The sequence below is a fragment of the Xenopus tropicalis genome, chromosome 1 (assembly GCF_000004195.4).
Source record: "Xenopus tropicalis strain Nigerian chromosome 1, UCB_Xtro_10.0, whole genome shotgun sequence".
NCBI lineage: Eukaryota > Metazoa > Chordata > Amphibia > Anura > Pipidae > Xenopus > Xenopus tropicalis.
This window is the reverse complement of record NC_030677.2, coordinates 82,255,245-82,270,916: the sequence shown is the minus strand read 5'-3', so window position 1 is coordinate 82,270,916 and position 15,672 is coordinate 82,255,245. Positions and strand designations below refer to the sequence as shown.

The window sequence follows — 15,672 nt, the reverse complement described above, 5'->3', positions numbered from 1 at the left end:
ATAAAGTATAATTAAGCTATCTGCACTCTTTCCATATTGCTGATGAGCTCTTTAGGCTGTAAACTCTGGAGTGTATACAATCATGGTATAGTGAAAGTCATGTTTAGGTTCATTTTATTATGCACAAAATATGACTACAGTTCTCCACAATGAATAGCAAATAATGCTTCTACATACATAAGGCAGAGATTTTCTGATGAACCTCATTTCGAGAGTGCCTTATGATTAAAACATAAGGTGGAATAGAAATTTAAACTAACCTTAATGTATTTAAATAAATGCTGGAAAGGTTGTGGATTAGGTAGTTCTTCAATGTAAAGCATTTTAACTACAAATAGACTAGGTTGACTATATGGACATCATTTTATAAAGATATGTCAATTTGAGGCTTTATGTGCCCCTGTCTGCCCAAGGGCTCCCTTTACATTTCATCTATTACAAGAATAACTGATTGTGGCAGAAGACTTTAGCTAAGAGACTCTGACCTGCTGGCTAAGACCTTTGATAACTATATGCTTTAGGACCTAAAATGAACAGTAAACTAAATAAAACTTTTAACAATTTATGAACTCAATGTGAAAGTCCAAAATGATACAAGAGAAAGTGAAATGTACTTCATTACTTACCTTATCTGTTTGTCTTAGGGGTTTATCCTATAGGGGTCCTGTCAGTTTGCTAGCAGAAACAAAATATAAGGCTTTGTGGCAGTAGTGGAGAGCTGTGAGAGGGAAAGAATACTTAGAAACTGATTTCATGTAAAGATAATCCATCTAAGCATTAAGTGAAAACACTTATCATTTTGTTTTGCTGATTTTTCACATCATTTAAACTATTTCTTGGTGTAAAACCATCTTTTAAAGCAGTTATCCAGGTATATATCCAACCCATTGCACAGTAGTGGAATTATTTTAACTATGCATGTTGGATAAGTGGAATTTATTACCCATTACCTGGAAACCTCCATAATTGCCATTTGCAATGCTAAAACAATAAATATGTTTTTTATGATTTTGCTTTTTCTCTGCAATAATTAAGCAGTGCCTTGTACTTAAGATAACTAAGCTAATATAAATGTATGGCAAATGGCATAATAATGAATTTTTAACAATATAAATCTTTTAAGTAATGTACAGCAAGGTTCTCCAAATTATGGACAAATCCTTTGTTTTTGAAAACCTCAAGACCCAAGCATTCCAGATAATACATCCATACCTGTATTATGCTTTTTTGTCTTGTAATCTTTGCCATCCATACAGTGTGACTTGGAACACTGTACTTTTCACTGGTCTTTTTCACACTGCAATTTTTCAAAAGCTTGCCCAAAAATACTTTCTTCTAAGGACCTTATGTAATGATAATATAGGAAACCTTTTGTGCATATTCATCTGTAATATTTATTCACAGCAATAACAGCCTGATACAATTGTTTGAAAAACTTAATTTAAACAAAATACTTTACAAATTGAAATTCATAAGCACACATGCCCAATTTGAATATACTATATATATGAAATATTATTTATTTGAAGCACTGAGCTGTTGTATAATGCTATTGCCTATTCTTAAAAAATTAATAGCATTTATTATGTTTGGTTGAAAAATGGATTGAAATTATGCCACATCTGAAACATGGCCAAAGTAAAACATAAGCATCATAGTATCAGATCATGAGTAGATTTACAACAAAATAAGTGCTTGGAATGAATTGGGGGTGGGGTGAAGGAGATACCTCACCACAGAGTAGGCTGTATTCATTAGGGCTTCAAATCAGCAGAAGATATATTCCTTACCTGTCTACTAATAAATCTTTTTGGCACTTCTATTTAGAGCCTCCCCATCAGGCAGTTGATTGTGGGTCCCAGCTCAGCTTGTGGTACTGCATGAAAATGTAATAAGCTCTGGTGACAGCACATGCCTGCTGCTGAATCTCTGAGTTCTTCATTGTTTGCTCATCAACCCTGCATGCCCATGGGGTTCTGAACCTGGAAAGAAATAACTCTTGAGAAAGCATTTCTCTTGTGAAAAATGTCACGAAAAGTAGATACAATTCTACAATTTGCAGTTACATTGAGAGGTACAGCTTCTGCACTTGAAAAAGAGTGGGATACCCATAAAATGTGGAACCTTATAGTCATATATAGAACCTTATTGGCAAATATATTAGCCCTCCAATAATAACAATGAGAATTCTTTTTTGATGATTTACTAACTATTTAAAAATAAATTTGCAAAAATGTAATCTTGTAATTGTACTGTGTGTATATTAACGGCTAGTATCCAATTATTTGACATTATTAAAGGAGTAATACAAATTGCACACAGAGAAATTGTTTTACATATTTGAGAAGTTAAAGGAACAGTAACACCAAAAAATGAAAGTGTATAAAAGTAACTAAAATATAATGTGCTGCTGCCCTGCACTGGTAAAAGTTGTGTGTTTACTTCAGAAACCCTACTATAGTTTATATAAGTTAGCTGCTATGTAGCCATGGAGGCAGCCATTCAAATGAGAAAAGGCACAGGCACATAGCAGATAACAGATAAAACACTATTGTATTCTACAGAACTTATCTGTTATCTGCTATGTAACCTGTGCCTTTTCTCCTTTTTTCCAGCTTGAATGGCTGCCCCCGTGGCTACACAGCAGCTTATTATATAAATTATAGTAGTGTTACTGTAGCAAACACACCAGTTTTACCAGTGCAGGGCAACAGTGCATTATATTTTTATTACTTTAAAGCTCTTTCATTTTTTGGTATTACTGTTCCTTTAAGAGAAGTTAACATTCTAAATAGAGAGTAAACATTTCAAGCTCATTTTTGAAAAATCTTTCTCTATTTTTTGTATAACCAATAGCAAGAAAGGTGCATTTTTGTGATTTAAAATAATGTAATTAGAGAATATATAATATAATTGCACGCATTTCTGGAGACTTTGCATGAGTAAGATAGCTTTAAAAAGAAAATTATTCTCTAGAGAGCAAATTTAAAATCCCTGAGCTGTACTCTGTGATATTTTTTAATAATCTGAACAACAGAATTTCTTTTAGCCACTGTTTATCCCTGTGTAAGTTAAGCAGACAATGAAAGGGCACAAAAAGAAAGAAGTCCATGACCAAAGAGCTTTCAGTCTAACAACTTTTTTCAAACACTGATGTCCAGTCACCACTGAAACACCACTGAAACGCCCAGTCACGACTGAAACTTGATAAAACACCTGTGTACACCAAACTGGGACAAAACAATACTTTGCTGCTATGTATTAAGTACTACATATTCTAAGCAAAGTTTCCTTTAAGATCAGGCAAGATCTTCTATTGAATGTGCTCACGTTCACACTTAAAGGAGGTGTAAACTTTAAAAAAACATAAAACCATATACTCAATCATGTGCCAACCTATGAAAAATATGGCCAGAGGCGAGTTTTAAAACCTTGACTCTGAATACATTTTATTGCATGTTTTTTTTTAAAGCTCTGGACAACCAAATGCAAAATTTTGCGTTCACAGTTAAAGGAACTTTTTGATTCTTCTAAAATGTATATAGCAAATTAGGGTTCATATTCAAATCAGTATTCACCCAAATCTTTTGTATTTGGCCCGATCCAAAAATTATGAATTCCCCTGATCACAACAGTGTGCAGGTGGTAATTTTGTTACCCTTTGCCCTATCTGTAGTTTCGTTGGACAAAATTGTATCCATTATAAAACTCAATCACTTAATACTTGTAATGTACATGTACAGCTCTTGTTGGGACAGGGACAGTGAAACCAAGCATAACTATCCAGAGTTGCAAGGAGTAGTTTTACACACAAGTACCTTTAATGAAAGGCATATATATTTGTGCAACTGTGTCAAACTTTGAACAACCACAACTTGCACTTGGCTAATGACTACAAAGCGCTTTTAACAAAATATAGCATTTTTGGTCACACCCCTATATCCAATATGTCTGTACCCATGCTACTCAGAACCCAGCCATTTTTTTTAAGATTCACCAATTTTACATACCCTAATGTGACAGATAGCAAATATGTGCATCTAATCTTATGTGTTGCAAGCAACTATGGGCTTATTTATAAATTTTCGAGTTTGTGAATTCGAGTTTGTTTTTCTAAAACTCCTATAGACTTCTATAGAAACTTGCAACCTTTTAGATGGTAAAGTTTTACATTTGAGGTGTGGGGTTTTTGCACTTAATAAATACCAGACATTCGAATTTTCAAAACATAAATCGAATTTGAGTTTTTTATGCGCAAAAAAACTTGAATTAAGAAAAAAATTGGTAAATCAGCCCCCCAGTGTACCCCTAGTGATCATACAAAAATGGTGTCAAGCTGGGGAAAATTTGGGAGAAAGTGGGCTGTGGTTTGTATCTGGGGGTCTCTTAGGGTAAAGACAAACAGGGTGATTAGTCGGCACGATTTTTAAAAACTTAGTCACCGTGACTAATTGCCCATCTATCACAATGTGACTTGTCATATTTTACACGCTGACTTGTACATTCGCGTATGGAATTAGCCATCATGCCAAATATTTACAGAAATTAGATTTTAAATCGCGGTGACTACTTGCCCCGTTTGTCTTCACACGCTTACAAGAAACTAGAGATGGTTTGGCTAATTCGGGATGTAGAATTGGGCTTGAAATGGAAATCTCTAATTAGCTTATATGAGAGCTTATATAGAGAGAGCCCTTACTGAACAATGTTTATCAAAATTATTTCCACAAAAACTTACCACAAAGTGTTCCAAACTAACCTAATGTGGTCTCATTTTTTAATTGGGTTGATAAATAATAAAATGATTATGAGATATTTAGAACTGATGAATTAATAACAATAATTTGATAAACCAGCCCTCAAATAAATGTTTTTGTAATTATGAGGGTTTTCCCTCACTAATAGCTTTATTATAAATAGAGGGAAAATATAATAATAATAATAATAAAGGGAAAACCCTGGTAGCTCCAGAGTTCCCAATGTGACCTGTGTTAGCTCTTCCTTTCTGAAGAATACATAGGCTTATGCCTTTGCCTGTTGCATTTAAGAGATCTCAGATTCAATTCAGTTTGTATTGTATTGTTGTATTAGAAATATTAGATACTTAAATTCAAGAACATAATTCCTTTTTTGTTTTACAGACAAATTTCTTCAGATCTTTGCCTAGTGAGAAATCATTATATGATCCTGTGTTGGTAAGTCATTCCTCTTTAAAGGAAAACTATACCCCGGAATAAATACTTAACAGATTGTTTATATAATATTAAGTGGTCTATTAAAGAATCATACCAAACTGGAATAAATGTATGAGTAAATATTTATCTTTTACATCTTGTACCTTGAGTCGCCATTTTGTCTGTGTGTTCCCTCAGAGATTAAATGACCAGAAATAATGCAACTCTAACTGTAATAGGAAGGAGTATGAAATTAAAAGACAGAACTTTGTCAGTTTGGCTGATGTGACCTAACTTGTACATGTGCCCATGATTAGTTTGTGTGCACAGTGAATTGTATGATCCCAGGGGGTGGCCTTTAGTACTTAAAATTGCAATTTTCTATTTAGTATACAGACTAGCTACAAATGACTCTCATTTGTTTAATAGCAATAAAAGACATATGAAATAAAAGTTGCTAAGTTTGCCCAGGAGCAGTAACTCATATCAACCAATAAGATGCTTGCTTTTAAACAGGTGACCACTAAATGTTATCTGCTGATTAGATACTATGGGGTATTGCACCTGGACAAACTTAGTATTAGCATTATTTAAAATTTTGCAGTCAATACTCTTTTTTTTCAGGAAATAAATTCCAAAAAGACCTCTTTACATTTGTCATCAAGGCAAATGAGTAAGTATATCTCAGAGCAAGGGTCTCTGAATGTTTTTGCCCTTGAGACACATTTAAATGTAAAAACTAAGACTTGGGGAGCAACACAAACATAAAAAAATGTTTCAGGGGTTTCCAAATATACAGTAGGCTGTGATTGGCTATTTGGTAGCCAATATATGAACTGGCAGCCAACAGGAGGTTCTTTTTGTCAGTTTTCCCAGGAAAAAAAACTCTCAGTTTTTTATTTTAAAATTCAAATAAATTCTTTTTCACAAATGTCAGTGTTGAAAAATTTTGAAACCTCTAAAGTTTTGAGAGGGAAAATAGAAGGGATATCTACCTTTGACTTGTACATAATTTTGGCAAGTTTTATCTGGCAATTTGTTGGATTTTGATTTTTAGCCATTTGGACTTATAGTAAATCTTGGAAAAGTTGCAACTTTTTTTTCTGCGACTTTTAGCGCTAAAAATCTGATTGGGAAAAAAATCCAACAGTTAGTAAATACCCCCCTTAGTGTTTATCCAAACAAACTTGCCTCCAAGCCAAGAATTCAAAAATAAGCACCTGTTTTGAGACCACTGGAAGCAACATCCAAGGGGCTGGGGAGCAACATGTTGCTTGTGAGTCACTGGTTGGGAATCACTGTCTTAGAGGGTGGCCATTGTAAGTTCTTAATTGTACAAACTGATATATATGATGGCCTACATTTACTATATACAATTGCCTAACCTGGGTGAAAGAGTACACGTAGATACATTATTTAGCCTCATTATATATCATTCTAAATATATATCTAAAATATATCCATCTTAAAATTAAATATATTTGAAATTTTCAGGTATGCATTTGAAAGTCCCTTTAATACATTCAAAAATAACATAGTGTTAAATATAAGAAGGTCTATTAAAAATATTACACAAGAGAAAGCAAATGCCAGCAGCCACTTCCTGTTCTACTTTATGAGAATCACATAGCTTCTGGCTCAAGGGAGTGGGTATTGCAAAAGAACAGGGACACTGATGCACTCTCTTTTCCAATAATCCTTCCGTGTGCCACAAGCCATGACACAAAGTAGAACGGAAATTGGCTAACGGCAATTATAGGCATTTTAGAACAACTCTAATCAAGTCCTTGCACAAAGGATTAAAAAGTAGAAATGAAGTGATGCCTGTACTCTAGTCCCTAAGCAGTCTCTGTCACATTGAAGGAAGCACGCTAATCACACATAAATATTCAAAGCAAGATTTCATCCTGTACAGATAAAGAATAACACTGTTGCCAAGGTGAAGATAGAGGAACAGAACAGGAAACAAAAATTCTCATTAGTTTCCCAATGGCATTTGAACTGTATTCAGCATTGCTTCTATTATACATCCTTTGTCAAAGGTTGCTGCTTTTTCAGTGTTGCATTTCGTTTTTCTCTAATGATCTAAATTCTTAAGAGCAAGAACAGTGGCAACTAACAAAGAGACATCCAGACTAATGAAACAACAGACAATTCTAATTACCTTTAACCAGGTGATAGCATCTAGAGCAATTTATCATTGATGTCCTGTGCAAGAATTTAAATGGACTAATTCCTTCCAGGGACATTGCAAAAAATATGGTTTATTCTTATGTTCCTCAATCACTGCTTTGTATGTCTGCAAGTACAGCCATCATAATGATCTGCCCCCAATACCCCTACCCCATCATATATAACACCTGTCAGGAACTGTAGGATGCTGGGAGCTATAAGTATTAACTAATTAATTTGTTTACACTCCGCTTCTGAGTCCGCTTCTGTTTCCTGCAGAACTGGCTTTTTACAGTACAGATATCAGACCTGTTATCCAGAAAGGTACAAATTACAGGAAGGCCATCTCCCATATTTTTTAAAAAAAAAAAATATTTCCTTTTTCTCTTTAACAATAAAACAGGACTTTGTACTTGATCCCAACTAAGATATTCATTATTATTGAAGGCAAAACAATCCTGTTGGGGTTATTTAATGTTTAAATGATTTTTTAGCAGATTTAAGTTATGGAGATCCAAATTACAGAAAGACTCCTTATCCGGAAAGCTCCTGGTCCCGAGCATTCTGGATAAGGGGTTCCATACCTGTACTACAAAATGTATCACAATACTAGTGGTGATTCTTTACTCAGTTTGCACATCCAGGTTGTAGGCCAAACCTGGGTGATCCAGTCTGTTGCCTGGGATGGCAAGGATATAGAAAATCCAGACTTATTGTTGCTTCCCTCATTGCAGATATGGTCCTCTCTCAACAAAATTTTCCAGCTTTCCCAATAAGTTGCCAACTGGATTTTCAAGTGGCAAGTTTAGTGGGCTCTGTACAGCCAGCAGAAGTTGCAAGAATTACACCTGATGTGGGCCTGCAGAACTTTGAACACACCTACATTTTATGGGATATTTTAGCATGTTAAAGGATTAATTGAAAAACAAGTTTTTTAAAAAAAAATTTAGCAGTAAATAGAGATTGTCCAACAGAATCCTGCATTGAAACCTGGAATGAAGGATTTTTCTGAGAGAGGAAGTCAGATACCCAAGAACATGTTTACAAAAAAGGAGACAAGAAATCCTGTGTTTCTTTTGATAGAGCACTCTGCAGCTTTTCTGTGAGTGCTTATGGCTGTGTTTACATAGACCTTTCTGATAAAGCTTTCTTAGTTTTTACCTTTCCTTCTCCTTTAAGGGGCTTTCTCAAGACTGTTTGTGGCTTTGCCTTATAAAGACAAGTTTCCAAAAGCTATATTGGTAACATGTCTGGTAAGTTAACTACAGGCATGTACAGATATATGGAAAGGCCTCAAATGCCCAGGCTAAAGGTGGCACATTGTTGGAGCATAGATCCCCAATACTCTAACCAAACTTAGCATTTAAACTTGCTAATTAAAAAGTCAAAATCATAGAATGCTATCCCATATAACAGCCAGTGAGAACTATGAATGCAGAGCCAGCTTGCTGCACATCCACAATATCATTACATTATGTTTTATTATTATTATTAAAAACATTTTTATAAAGCGGCAACATATTCCGCAGCGCTGTCCAATAAGTGGGTTTCATAGATTGGACATACAGAGTAACATATAAAGCAATCAATAACTGATACAAGAGGTGAAGAGAGCCCTGCCCAAAAGAGCTTACAATCTACAAGGAGAAAGGGTTGAGACACAAGGTGTGGGAATGGGCATGACCAGTGTATATATACCTTCCAGTTGATGGAATTGAGACAAAAGTGGTTAACGTTAGATAAGAAGAGAGAGTACATTGACTAGGTGATCAGGATTATTTCTACTGAGTCATCTTTATTTATTTTGAATAGATAACACAATGTTTCCACACTGCTTCTTATAACTGTTCTGGACTGGCTTTGTTCCTTAGACATAATGTATAATGTTATAGGTTCCTTCCAATTACACATCTCTTCTATTGCCTTTTGTACCTATAAACAAATACTACATGACTTTGAGGTGCAAAGAGTGGCAACTCTTAATAGACTCCTAATCATAATTGCTCCCTACCATTAGGATAATTAACCAAGCACATATGAGCCTCATTGTGTCATGACATCAACTACAATTAACAAATTGTATTCTAGATGGTATATAAATGTATATCAAAACCACAGGAAATAAAAAGCATGCTTAGTTTTTGATTAGGTAGGATATAGAGAAAGGTATCTTTACATCAAAGTGCCACTGATTATGTCCTGTTGTTGGCACAACGCCTGTTCATTTTAAAAATTAATTTACAAATTGATTGGCTTGTGCAAACTGGCACATTGCTTTGCTTGGCCGCAGTCCATTTTTATGTTGTGATTTCATGAAAACTGATTTTAATCTTAATGCTGGATCAGTGGTGTATGTCTCCTTAGTGGTTCAAACAGCTGGTCTATGATCCCCAAAAGTGTTTGCATGCTATTAAAGGCAAAATCAAATCAATCAAAGGCAAAACTATCTTATCACATTTAATCACCAGTATAAATCAAGTATTTTGCGTATTTGTAATTTTTACTAAGATGCAAAACTTTCCCAGAAACATGCATATTGGTACACATTCTCAGAGCAAAACCTTTAATGGCTTTTTACAATGCAGATTTGGGAGGTTTTGACTCCTGAGATAAAATTGTTTTGGACTGCTGAAAGGTAAAGTTTTGTGGAGAAAAAAAACAAGGCATGTTGATAAATGTTTTGATAAATGAGGCTGATCATTTAATATTTTTGATTCTGGGCACAGTTGTGATAAATTTTGAAAATGTTGTGAAAAGCTTTCACAAATGTAAAATGGATACAGGGGAAATGTAAAAATGGATACAGGGGAAAATGCTTACATAGCAGCCTTTCTCAGACTGTTCTTTATACAGTAGGTATTTATAGAATCTGTCTTTATGACATCACCCAGCAGGGTGTTCCACATCCTCATTGCCCTCACAGTGAAGAACCATTTTAGCTGCTTTGCATGAAAGTTCGACTCTTCAAGTCTAGAGGGTTGGCCTCTGGTTCTTTGTTCTTTTCTATGTGATAAAAGATTCCCTGTTATCTGTCTATAATTCCCTCTAATGTACTTGTAGAGTAAGAGTAATCATGTCCCCTCGCAAGTACTTTTTCTCCAGAGGAAACAACTCCAACCTTGACAGTCTTTCCTCATTAGTTTAGTTGCACATCACCTCATTAAAATCCTTCTTAAGGACTGGGGTAGAAAAATGCACTTCATATTCAAGGTGAGGCCTTAAAGAGATGCTGAGACCAGAATAGAATCTAATTTTACATTTGTGATAACATTGTTTTTGCATGAACTTATAATAATAATTTTGCTGTAAAGTAACTGCCTGATGCTTTTATGTTACATTAAAACTAACAGGTTGAGAAGGGACAGAGAAGCTGGCAAAACAGTCAGTTTAAGGAATGTCAGGTAACAATTACAAAAGCAGAGCTATCAGCAACAACAACAGGCTGACAATCTGCCCCAATGCTTAAAAATACTTCTAGTTGTACCTCCATCCAGAAGCATTGAATCCTCCTGGGTGCATGCACACATAGTCAACATCTGGCAACAAATGTAAAGTCTTGTGTTTGTTGGTGGATGTTGGCTGCGCGTACCTGTCCCCGGGCGGATTTTATGCTTCCCGGTTGCGGTACAAATAGAAGTATTTTAAGTGTAAGGGCAGATTGTCAGTCTGCGCTTATCCGCAGGCTGACAACACACTGTGTGTGAACTTGCCCTTAAGGTACAGTGAACGAAATAACATAAAGATTCCTTATCTAGAACACCCACAGGTAATGTAATAAAGTGAACAAAGTTTGTTCCGGGTGTAGTAACCCATAGCAACAAATAAAACAAATAAAAAAAGTATGCTCTTACACAGAAGCCTATAAATACTACTGGCTAATTGTTTGATAATGATTAGTAGACCAGAAGTAAAAATGGTGCAGGTAATCTGTGTCTACCAGCAGCTGTGGGGCTATCATTGGCTTCTATGAAAGCAACCTTGTAATAACAGAATTTACCGAGTATAATAACAGAAAATAGGAAAGTTCTATGGTGTAACATGTAAGAAGGTTTTTAATATTCCCTGAAAAATCACAACCTGATAATTAATGAGGTTACTTCAAAAAATTATTTTAACTAACCCATTTATAAATCAGTCCATGAATAAATTCCCCATCCAATTAAATATGGAAAACTGTGTATTCCTGGTAGGCTGAATGGCTCTGAAAAATATGAATAATAATGTGAAAATTAAGGCTCAGGTGCAAATTTGTTACACTAAGCTATGATACATTATTCCAGGCAGTAACACAGCCTGTGCAATCTTAATCTTTCTCCCAGGGGTTGTCCCAAAGATATTATTTAAATCTTAATACTAAAGAGTGGAAGTATCATATACTATATTATCTGCATTGAATTGTATTGATTTAACCTTGTGGTTGCTATAAAAAATATGCTATTACAAAATGTTTCCTAAACATTTGACTCCAGAGTCTGTTACATACAATACTACCAATGAAATACGAATATAATAAAGACCACCAATTGTATTAAGAAAACATTATCTTACAGACTGAGAAAAATACTTAAAAGAGAATGTCCACCCAAAAAAACTGCACTTGGCATAATGAAAGAAAATTCTGAGCAATTTTCCAACATTCAAAAATTAAACCACGCAGTGGTTATTTGTAAAGTTAAATGCAAATTAAAGCAGTATTTGATTATCTCTTCCTGTTCTCTGCACTTACTCCTCTGACAGCTTGAAATTAAAGCACAAAAACCTACTAAAGTATATGATATAAAACACTGTAAAATTCAGGGAATCTAATATAATTAAAAGCCAAAGAACTGGCCAAAAAAAAAAAAAAGAGTGAGCACAAATGTCTGTGACCATGGTGTGTTCAACTTCTTAGGGTCTGGTACATACTGTAGCTTGATGTACACAGACTGATATGGCCAAATTGAGCAGCTTTTAAGCAAAACAGGCTGCCATCTGCCTGTGCATTTATCTAAAAAGAAGCAGATTCAGAATCTGTTCAGTATTGAACCGATCAGATAAATGGGGTGCTGCTTGTATTTTTGTATATATCTGCTGAATAGATGTATAGCACCCGAGGGCCAAACAATTGGATCAATTTCATATCGCCCACCTCAAGGTCAAAGATCTGCTCATTTGGCAATCTTACAAAGACTTCACAACATTAAGAGGTACAGTTAAAAAAATAAAGGAAAAATTGACACTCAAATGTATTGAGGACGCAATACCAATATCAAATGTAGAGTGCAAATGTAGGGTGCTCATCCCTTCCAATAATTCTTTCTTTGCATTTGCAGGCTAAAGAAGCTTAGAATACAGGTATAGGATATTTTATCAGGAAACCCAATATCCAGAAAGCTCTGAACTGCAGGAAGGCCATCTCATAGGCTCCATTTTAATCAAATAATTCACATTTTTCAAAACTATTTCCTTTTTCTCTGTAATAATAAAACAGTGCCTTGTACTTGATCCCAGATAAGATATAATTAATCTTGATTGGAGGCAAAACAATCATATTGTGTTGATGTTTAAATTATTTTTTAATAGACTTAAGATGCAGTAATCCAAATTATGGAAAGACCCCTTATCTGAAAAGTCCTGAACATTCTGGATACCTGTATATTTAAAAATTGACTTACATACCCTAATTTACTCTATACCAAAGCTTCACCAAAACTAGTCCATTTTTTCACTTTATGCAAGGGATTGTGAGTAGGAAATTTGCCGCACGTCGATTCCTTTTTTTTCCATGCAAATCATTTCGCCCATCCCTAATTGTGAGTAATAAAGAAAGAGAAGTAGGTTTTATTTATATAGCAGCTGTTTCTATTGCAGATTGAAGTATAAAACTTGAAATGCTGTGGGTTACTACTTTGGTCTTGACCCTTTCACTTGATAGCTGTTACTCTTCATTGATGCAGCCTGCACTGGAAACCCTGGAATAACTAGTTAAATACAGATTGTTGCCACACCTCCCACAATACCAGCAGTTCACATACTTGCATCAAGTGAAAGGCACGATACTTCCAGGCAGTCATGCAGAATAATAACTTTATTCAGGGGATTCACAGCATGCAGGCACATATCCACACAATTCCAAGCAGGACTTAAGGTGGCCATACACAGGCCAATTGTAGTTGCCGATCTCGGCCCCTTGGATGGCCCATGCTTCATATCCCTACCTCAGACACCTTGTTCCTGCTCCACTATTAAGCTGCCCTGCTCTGGCCTGTTGTACCCTGTATGTCTGATTTCTCTCCCTCCCAGCTGGTCTCTTCACTGAGCTCTCCCATATAAGACCCAGAATCCTGGGTGTGATTCCCCTTTTAATCTCTGTTACCTCTATTGCCCCTAGTGGTCAGGGTTCAGAATGACAGATAACAAATTTCACAGCTATACTTCCACCTACTGGCCAGTCAAAACAAAGCATGTAATAATCAGCACACCATATACAATGATTCTGTTTTCACCCCTTTACAGCCACACACAAACCATATTTTATGTAGGCGGGGAGCTTACCCCTTTTATTGTGATATGTGCGGCTCTAAACCTGGAATAACTGCCAGCTTGAATGTGGAGGTAGCTCCCTCACGGGTTTCTCTACATCGATAGAGGGTGGATCTTTGGACATAAGTACCTTTAATGAATGGCATCAATTCTTGGTAGTTTTTTCATGATTGCAACTGTAGCTGTGGTGGCAGATGAGCTCTAATATATAAAAACATTCTTGTTTTAAATTAATTAGATTAAATATCACCAGGTAACCAGAAAGAGATAATTCTAAAGAGAAATATGACGACTCACTAGTCACTAAAAACAGATTTATTCTATAGCTCATTGAAAACCGTGCTCTAATGTTGTATAGAATATGTCCTCATATCAATGGTGCTGCTGCTGAAAATATGCCCTTCACAGCATGAGGTTGCAGTTGCATGACAAAGCAAAGAGACACAAGAAAATGATAAATTAAAATACCTATTTAGCCAAATATATGCAATGAATTAGCATACAAATGGGGAACGCAGTCTTAATATTACATGCATTGCTTCAAGGAAAATGTTAATAAATTAGTGTAACATCATTCTGGGTGTGAATGACAGCAGTGTAATTAAATTTGCATGACTACAGGCACAAAAATTAGATAAAAGGTGTATAACCTCCTAATTGAAATTAGGTTTGAATAATGTACATGCTGAACATTGTTTTAATTTCAAGGTTTTGTAGACAAAGTTTGTTTTTTAAGATACTGTAAATGATATATTTAATCAGTGGACAGCACCTTTATGCAATGAAATCTGTATTTGAGTGCCTGTGCTAAGGGGTATTTTGCATGCCCAAATAATATACACAGCACTTTTCCCTAAGAAAGTGTATTTATTAAAAAATCATTGCTTTAATTAAGAAGTGGCAGACAGGCAACATAAATGTTTCAGATGCATCTACCTCCTTCCTCAATCTAATACTGAATAGCAGTTACATCAGATCTTTAAGCATTAGACATGTGACCAAATCACATGGTATCATATTTCCATTATACAAAGTGAACAAAGATTAGTTGAATTTAGTACTATATCCTTTGGGAAAAACCAAAGGATGTATAACTGATTATTACCACATGATAGGGGTCAAAACTTCATAAATGTGGAATTACAATAACATTCAAATCAAAACATTTCAATCAAAATTACAAAAATATTACAATTCTGTTCAATTCTGTTGATTGTATAGTATCTCCTCCTTGATGAGGAATCTATACTTCTTCCACAAAATTGATTATCATTAGAATTTTGTGCACAACCTTGTGTTTTCCTTTTCTAGAACAGACACTGAATAACTCTGTAAAGAGTTTGCAACTCTTCATTATGAACAATCCTTTTAACTCAAGTATATTGATTCTTAGGGATTGAACTCTTTACATGCTCATAGTGATAGTTGTCAAATAAGTGCAGTGTGTTTATGTCTGTTTTCTTCCCATAGATCCCATAGATCTTCAGTTTTTAGTAACCCATTGTTGTTTATTACCAACACATCCCAATACACTTTCACTACTAGCCTGCACAGCAAACTTTATACTGTATGTGGGTTGCTCTGGTTGAGTTCAGCTACAAACTGATTCAGCTTCCATGCACCCTCCCCTTAGGACAAACCCACCATCAAAGTAACCTGCAAAAGCGTGCACAGTGAAGAGTACATCAGAATGGTAATGCTTGAAGATAAAAATGATCAGAGGATTGGAAGTAATTTACAAAAAGTATAAATCAAAAATAGCATATATATATATATATATAGTGTACTTTTGTTTGCTTTGAAA

At 35.1% G+C, this 15,672-nt stretch overlaps 1 protein-coding gene across 2 annotated transcripts in view; it reads left to right on the top strand.

Annotated features, from left to right (window-relative positions):
• rasgef1b (RasGEF domain family member 1B) overlaps positions 1 to 15,672 on the top strand; it is a 167,039-nt gene that overhangs the window by 17,471 nt on the left and 133,896 nt on the right. For both annotated transcript variants that reach the window (XM_031900210.1, XM_031900213.1), the window contains exon 3: positions 5,142 to 5,195. In XM_031900210.1, coding sequence (XP_031756070.1) covers positions 5,142 to 5,195 — 54 coding nt within the window. The remainder of the gene's footprint in view (positions 1 to 5,141; positions 5,196 to 15,672) is intronic.